The 7,808-nt window shown below is 40.1% G+C and overlaps 1 protein-coding gene across 1 annotated transcript; it reads left to right on the top strand.

The window, feature by feature from the left end:
* Positions 1-1,730: 1,730 nt before the first annotated feature.
* CLUP02_01783 (major facilitator superfamily transporter) lies at positions 1,731-3,415 on the top strand (the record flags this gene model as incomplete). Its single annotated transcript, XM_049280820.1, has 5 exons — positions 1,731-2,002; positions 2,066-2,072; positions 2,129-2,578; positions 2,640-3,218; positions 3,272-3,415. The coding sequence occupies 5 exons, from the start codon at positions 1,731-1,733 to the stop codon at positions 3,413-3,415; spliced, it is 1,452 nt and encodes a 483-aa protein (XP_049136777.1).
* Between the last annotated feature and the right edge of the window lie 4,393 nt (positions 3,416-7,808).

The following is a 7,808-nucleotide window of genomic DNA, read 5'->3' as shown; positions in this document are numbered from 1 at the left end:
AGCTCACCGTAGAGTGATTTCTATTTACTTAATTTAATAGCAGCGAGGACTTCCTCTATATAGCTCCTTAGCATTCGCATTAGTAACCTACTAGCGTTTCGGCCTATAAATACCCATTCTAATTTTTAGCACGCCGTAGGGCGCCACGGGTATACGTAATTATAAGAGCATATAACGTTACCCTTGTTATTTACGTCGTTAACTAAGTTAGAGCGTCTAGTAAAAGTAGAGTAAGCCCCTCCTTAACCTAAAAGTCGTTTAATATATACGTCCTAGGTTACTAAGCTAAATATATACGCAATCTCCTTAAGGGTCCTCGTATGCGTTCCGAAGGCTATTAATTCGCTAAAGGTCTTATATATGCGTTAGCCCTATATAGGGTTAAGTCTAGACTTAACTGTAACTAAGAAGTTGAGTACGGTAATCTCTCTGCTAATTTTTAAAATATTATACGTTTTAGCTTAGAGGTAAGCGGACTACTACTCCTTATATTAGCGTTAGGGATTAATTCCGGTCCTCGCTTTATTAAGGGCTTATTAATATTCCTCTCGAACCGCATTCCTTACCACTAGTTCGGGGGGCGCAAATTCCTACTTTAAATATCTAACGATTTGCTATATACTAAACTTAGCGCCGTTCTTAGTAGCTTTTTAGAATGCGTATTCGTATAGTATAGCGTTAACTAATTTTACTAACTACTAGGCGAGGACTTTAATATACGTATTAATAGTATTACGTTCGTAAGCTATAAGTTACTCGTATTTAGCATCGAGCTCCTATTATTTCTAAATACTCTCGAGCGTATAGATCCTCTTTATGGGTACGGTATAGGGATAGATTTATCTACGTAAAGTAGGTAGCATAGCTAGCTTTGTAAAAAGAAACCCGGCTTAGTTTTATAAGTTGCTCGTGCTCGAGGAAGTCGAAAGGTTCGTACTAGGAATTATATCTAGAAGCTATTAGTAAAGGATTTCCTAGTTTCTTTAGTCGTTCTCGAACGCCTTATAACGGGCTTAGTAAGCTTGTAGTTCTTTTTTATTACGGGTCGCGACTAATTGTCCGAATTCTAAGGGCGAAGTGAGCGCTATAGAGGGGTTAAGGAATGCGTCGGAATTTAGAGCGTCTAGGTCGACGTACTTCTAAACCCCGATGCCCTTATTTATAGCGCGAAGTACGTTAAACTATTTAATCTAACTATCGTAGCTAGTTAGTTTAGCTTGGGCTAAAGTGGGTGTGAGTAAGTTGGTTATTTTAAAAAGATCGTAGGAATCGTATTAATAAGTACGTTATCGTAGTATAGGGTCTTAACTAAGAGCTAGGCTCATAATTGTTACGAGTTATGGCACGTAGTAATGGGCATACGGAGTATAGTAAAAGTAGCTTAATTATTAAAGTGGAAATAGACAAAAGGAGAAGGTCTATATATACGATATCTGAGATAGACACGTGATTCAGCACGTGACGGGCACTTTGTGAGGTGCGATTACTATCCCTGTTACGTGACACTATGCGCTTCTAGGTCTCCCGCAACGAATATAATTAACCTTCTTCCCGTTGAATTTTTTCAGCTTTATTCTTGAGGCTCAAGCCAAGAAGTTCGTGTTTCTACATACAAATAACGACCACGCCGAACCATTCTCCCGGAAACCTACACACAGCAAACGACTTACACGATCGATTCAGACGTGCTATCAACACACAGGCGTAGCACCGGAATTTCAAAGCACACCATGGCGGATCTCAAGTCCTCGGACTCTGCCCAAAGAGAAGTGGATGTTGAGAAAGGAATCAGCCCCAACGCCTCGGATCTCGAAGGCGCAACCATCAGACCCGAGTCTCGCCAGGAGCCAGAAGAAAGCACACAAGATGCTGACAAGGAAGCACACCACGACCCGAACGTCGTCGATTGGGACGGACCTGACGATCCTGAAAACCCTCAAAACTGGCCCATGAAGCAAAAGTGGTTGAATATCGCTACCATTTCGATGTTAACCTTTGTCACGTAAGTTCTACCTCTCAGGTACCCCAGAACCCAAAGACGAAGCCCATCAGCTAACCTCAACAGACCACTTGTAAGCTCTCTTGGAAACGCGTTTCTAAGCTGACTGAAAGCTGACATTTTTCGCAGGGATCCTCCATGTTCGCCCCCGGTATTCCCAAAATCATGGTTGAATTTCACGAGACCTCGGCCACGGTAGCAACGTTCGTCGTCTCAGTTTATATCCTCGGCTTTGCCTTTGGCCCCCTCATTATCGCTCCGATGAGTGAGGTCTTTGGTCGCGCACGGCTTTACATCTACGGCAACATTCTCTTCACCATCTTCACCGTCGGCACGGCCCTCTCACAAAACATGGCCATGATGATGGCATTCCGTTTCCTTATGGGTTTGGCTGGTGCGGTGCCAGTCACCATCGGAAGTGGCAGTATTGCAGATATCATGCCAATTGAGCAGAGAGGTCGGGCCATGTCCGCTTGGGCCTTAGGACCCCTTCTCGGCCCTTGTATTGGTCCCGTTGCCGGAGGCTACTTGATCAAGGCTGCTGGATGGAGATGGGTGTACTGGCTTGTGACTATTGTGGTATGTATTCCTCCGAGAGATTTGAAAGCTAAGCAGTGCACGAAATCTGACCAAGCTGTAGGGTGGTATCTTCATTCCTCTTTCTTGGTTCATGATGAAGGAGACCTTCGCCCCTCTCATTCTCGAACGCAAGGTAGCCAGGCTCCGCAAGGAAACTGGCAACACGAACCTCAGAAGCAAGCTCGATGATGGCCAAACCACGAAGCACAAGTTCCAGCACGCCATCGTCCGACCTATAAAGCTCCTCTTCGTCACACCGATCGTCACTCTCATGGCTCTCTACGTCGCCATCACATACGGTATCCTCTACCTCCTCATCACAACCTTCTCCTTCGTCTACAGAGATCAATACGGCTTCGATGAGGGAACCATCGGTCTCACTTTCCTTCCTGCCGGTATCGGTATGATGATTGGTGTCGGCACCTTCGGTGCGCTCACCGATTTCATCGTCATCAGGAATAAGAAGAAGGGGCTCGTTCACAGACCCGAGGCCCGTCTTACTCCGGTTTTGACCATGCCTTGCGGTGTGGTTCTCCCAATCGGTCTCTTCATCTATGAATGGACAACTGATAAGGGTGTTCACTTCATCGTTCCCATGCTTGGAGTTGTCATTTTCGCCATTGGACTTATGGGTGTAATGGTAAGTCCCCAATGCGTATCGAATGGAAGGGTGTTGGCTGACATGAGGAACAGATGTGCATTCAGAACTACCTCCTCGACACATACCCCCGATATGCAGCTTCTGTCACTGCCGCGCTAGCTGTTCTTCGATCTTTAGCCGGTGCGCTCCTTCCTCTTAGAGGCTTAGTGTTAGTATCCCTATTACAGGGTAGTTAGTTCGAACCGTAGTTAACGAAGAGATTAATTAAACTATATAAATATCTGCGTAGGTATAAAAAGGAGGTTCTAACCGTAAGTTAGGCTAGCTACGATAATTATAAATAGGGCCCCTAATTAGCCCCTACGTAGTCGGCTATATACCGTAGTCGAATTAGACTTCTAATCCGATACTAACTTTCTCTTTTTTTTATCGATTTAACCGCTGCGGTTAGAGGTATAATTCGACCTCGGGCCCGTTTACTAAGTCGTCTCCTTTTCCCCCTTTTCTCTATTCTTTTCGTATAACCTATCCCTTTATTCGTACGGTAACTTTTTTATTACTTACGAATTGCTCTAATCCCTTATTTAGTACTACTTTTATAAAAGCGTCTACGAGGTTGTTTTTATTATTAATCTAACAGATCTCGAGTATCTCGCGCCTTTCGTACGATTACCTAAGGGCTATAATATCGATTATAAGCCTCTTTTCCTTCGTCGTTCCTAATTTAACGAGGCATTCGTATAGCGAGTAGGAATCGGTATAAATAACCGTTAGAATAGGTAAAAGGCTAATTCGATCGGTAATCTTCCTTAGCGTCGTTAAAATCGTATAAGAGAGGTTAACGCCGTTAATTATACTATAGACCTCTAATACTAGTATACTTCTTATTACCCGCTTACTTTTAGTTAATAAGTAGTAAATTATATTACCGTATATAGTAAATTCGCTCTTACCCATACTCTCGTTAGCTAGGATAATAATATACCCTAATTACGAAGTAAGGTTATTATTATTTATAAATAACCTATTAACGAAGACATAGAGCTTACTAATTATAAGGTCGATTAGGTAATAGACGAGACCTCGATCGAGATTCGTTTATTACTACTTAAGCCGCTTATTAAGTACCTCGACGTCTCGTTCGGTTAGATCTATAGCCTACGCTACCCTAGCGTAGTTAAAAGTTACCTCGGGCTAATAAATACTCGTAATATATACTCCTTACGTAAGCTTAGCCTTATACCGCTTTTTAATATTAATTACGTTCGGGTCGACGAGGTTAATCTTCTCGCCCTACCCCTTTTATTAAAAAACGACGGTTTCCCTTTTAATTATAAAAATCCCGCCGTTAAATACTAGGGGGGTGTTTATTATAAGGACCTTTTTTAGCTTCGCTACGAAGCCCGCTTTTTAAAGCTCCTTATCCTCTTTCTTTATAAAGTTAATATTAAATAGGCCTAATATATCGTCGGTCTGTATTCCGACGATCCTAAATTAGTCGCTTTCGTACTCCGCGACTAGTAGGCACGGGTCGTACGTAGAGGTAACTATTAATAGTTAATTAATATAAAAATCGTAGTAAGTAGCCTACTAATAAGTGCCCGATTCTGCGAGCCTATATAGTAGCTTAAGTATTTTAATAATCGTGCCTTCTGGGTACTTACTAGCTATTTCCTTTAGTAAATAGGCTAGGATTTTCCTTATAAGCCCTGTGGCCGATTAGGTATATGCCTAGGTAATATCACGGCTCTAAATCTCGTATCCCTTCTTCTATAGCAATGCTATTAGTACTATTATTAATCGTTAGCTATAGCGCTATATAGTAGGCGATTATATAAGTAGCGTCGCCTTTTTAACGTCGCCGTACCCCTAAATTACGTATCTAGACTTCTCGTACGGTTAGGGTATTCCTTTTTTTTTAATTTTACGAACTATTCGTAATTTAAATATACGGAGGTTTATATACTTTTCTAGATTGTAGAGGATAAATCGATAGACCCCTCGATCGCGCAAAGTATTTACTTCGATAAGATCTAATCCCTTATACGGCTTTTTAGTAATTATAATTACGCCTTCCTTACGTAGTTTAACTACTAGCTCGAAATCGGCTTTCTTTTTTACTATATAAAAGGTATTAATTACCTCGTTACTAATAATAAATTGCCGCGTTAGTACTTACCGTCGTAGTCTCTTATAACGTATTAGTGCCCTTTTAGCAATTTCCTCTTCCTCGTCGTCTATTAGTATTATTACGACGATTTCGTCGAGGATAATTTCCTATACCTCTACCGCGGGTTATATAGCTTCCCCTAGCTCTTCTTCTTTTTATAAGCTAGAAATTACCTCGATAGGATCTATATAATATAGTCTAACTACCGTAATTAATACTTCGAGTAGCTAGTTACGATCTCTCGCGACTATATAAGAACGCTCGTCGACGGAAATTAATTTATATAGCCTAGCTTATTATTAAGTAATTTCGCGCTATACTCGTAAATCCGAATTTAAGGGCATATCTAAATTAACCCCTATGTCGGGCCTATTGTGTATAGTAATTACTTTATTAACTTACCTTCTTATACTTACCTTGCGTAGTACCCGCATTACTTTTTTAATTACTTAAGCTCGCTAGCTTACGTCTAGCGACGGTAGCGAGGCTAAGGTCGTTCTTAAATATACTCTAAATACTAAAAGCGTCGGTATAAGCCCGTTAGGCCCCATAGTATCGTTATAGTATTTAAATACTATCTAGAGGCATTCGTCGTCGTTAGAATCGGGATTTTCCTTTTTAATAATTTTAAACGCTCTTTTTAACTATTAGTACGCCCTTTTTACCTTTTTAATACTATAGTACGCTTTAACGGGCACGACTTTTAACTATATACCGTAGGCCGTCGCATTTTCCTTAAATTCTATTAACTTAAAACTAGTACTAGCGTCGGTTCTAATACCGTTTAGCGGTCCCTAGTATATATCGATCTAGCTTTTTCGTAGAGCTACCTATACTGTTTTTATTTATAAATCCCGTAGGAATTGCCCTACTTAGAATAATATAGCCTCGTCGATTATATATAGGACCGGTTGACTATTTAAGTAAAAAATATTAACGACGATCTCCTAATTAAAGTTAAGCTTATTACGTAATTTGAATTTAAATCTGCGTAGGCTCTGCGCATTTATTTAGCATTAGTAGCATACTTTCGTTAACTACTCTAGCGCCCCTATTTCGATATTATTATTACTAAAATACTTTAGGAAGTTATATAGCCTCGCGACCGACGGGTAGCTAAATCTCTAATATAATCGTCTAAGCTCACTTTCCGTTAAGTAATTAATCGACTTCGTATCGTTAATAAGCCTTATAAACGCGTACCCCTATCGTCGTTCGACTATTTCGAAGTACTTATAGCTAGAGATTCTGTTCCTCGTATTATTAAATATAATACTTAGTCGATCTATATCTTTTAGATATAGGAGAAATGGGGTATTAACGGGTAGGATATAGAAAGTTATCGTTCCGAAGTGCGTTTCTATTTCTACCGTACTTAGGGCGACGATTTCTTTACTTAGGCCGAAGCTAATCCTCGTAATGCCCGTTATCGACGTATTAAGCGTTACTAGCGCGATTTTCTATAGTACTTAGAATTACCCTTTTCCTCTTATTAACTATTACGATGCCCTAGTGTCTAGGATAATCCTATAGAAATTATTTAGGCCGTACTTTTCGTTCGCGTAGAATGCTTATACGAGCTTAGTATTTAAGTAATTTAGGTAGTATAAAAAGGACCCCTCTAGCTACCCCTAGAATTGCTTAGCACCCTATCTCTTTTCTTTAGATATTAAAAGAGTAGAATTCTGCGCTATTAGATTCGTCCTTTTACCTACCTCTATATCCGTTATCTAAGGGACCTTCTCTTACTATCCGTAAATAAAAGCCTACTTATTAAGGGCTTTTACTACTTTTTATTTATTTAGCCTCGTATATCCTCCCGAGGCTAACGGGGCGAAGAAAGAGTAGTTAATATCGTTAACTTCGTCGTAATCTAATTTGTTAGTATAGGGGGTAAGATCTTTTTTATTTTCTAAATCTCCTATGGGGTACGGGTGCTTTAGGCCGCCAAATTAGCTACTTTCGCTAGGTTCCGTACCCCCGGATCTACCCTTATATATAACGAGGAATTAGTTAAATCGATAAGGGCTAGTTTTGCTATCTACTGCCCTCGATTTTCTATATTATTCGTACGATTTAGTACGCTCTTCTTTAGAGTAGTTGCTTAACTAATATCTATCCTTTTTATAAATAAAATACTGCTTCTTCTATTACCCTGCTCGTAAGTTAAATCTTTACTTATTTAACGAATCTAGGATTCCTTATTAGCGATTACCGTACTTAGCTTCTTTTCTTTTTTTATTATACGTTCGGTTAACCTAATGCTCCTAGTAAGGGCCGTCGTATACTTAGAAATAGGTTTAGCGTAGTATTCTCGCTTTAATATTAAAACTAGATCTTAGCCTCGAGTAGAGCGTCTCGTAATTTTTAGGTACTTAGTATAGAGTTATTTTTACTTTTAGAACGCGCTAGACTGCGGTATAGAAATATCCGACTTTTTGCTCATTAGTCCCCTTATT

Source organism: Colletotrichum lupini, chromosome 1 (genome assembly GCF_023278565.1).
Source record: "Colletotrichum lupini chromosome 1, complete sequence".
NCBI classification, from domain to species: Eukaryota; Fungi; Ascomycota; class Sordariomycetes; order Glomerellales; family Glomerellaceae; genus Colletotrichum; species Colletotrichum lupini.
Note: the sequence above shows the minus strand (reverse complement) of the source record. Positions and strands in the feature narration are given on the sequence as shown.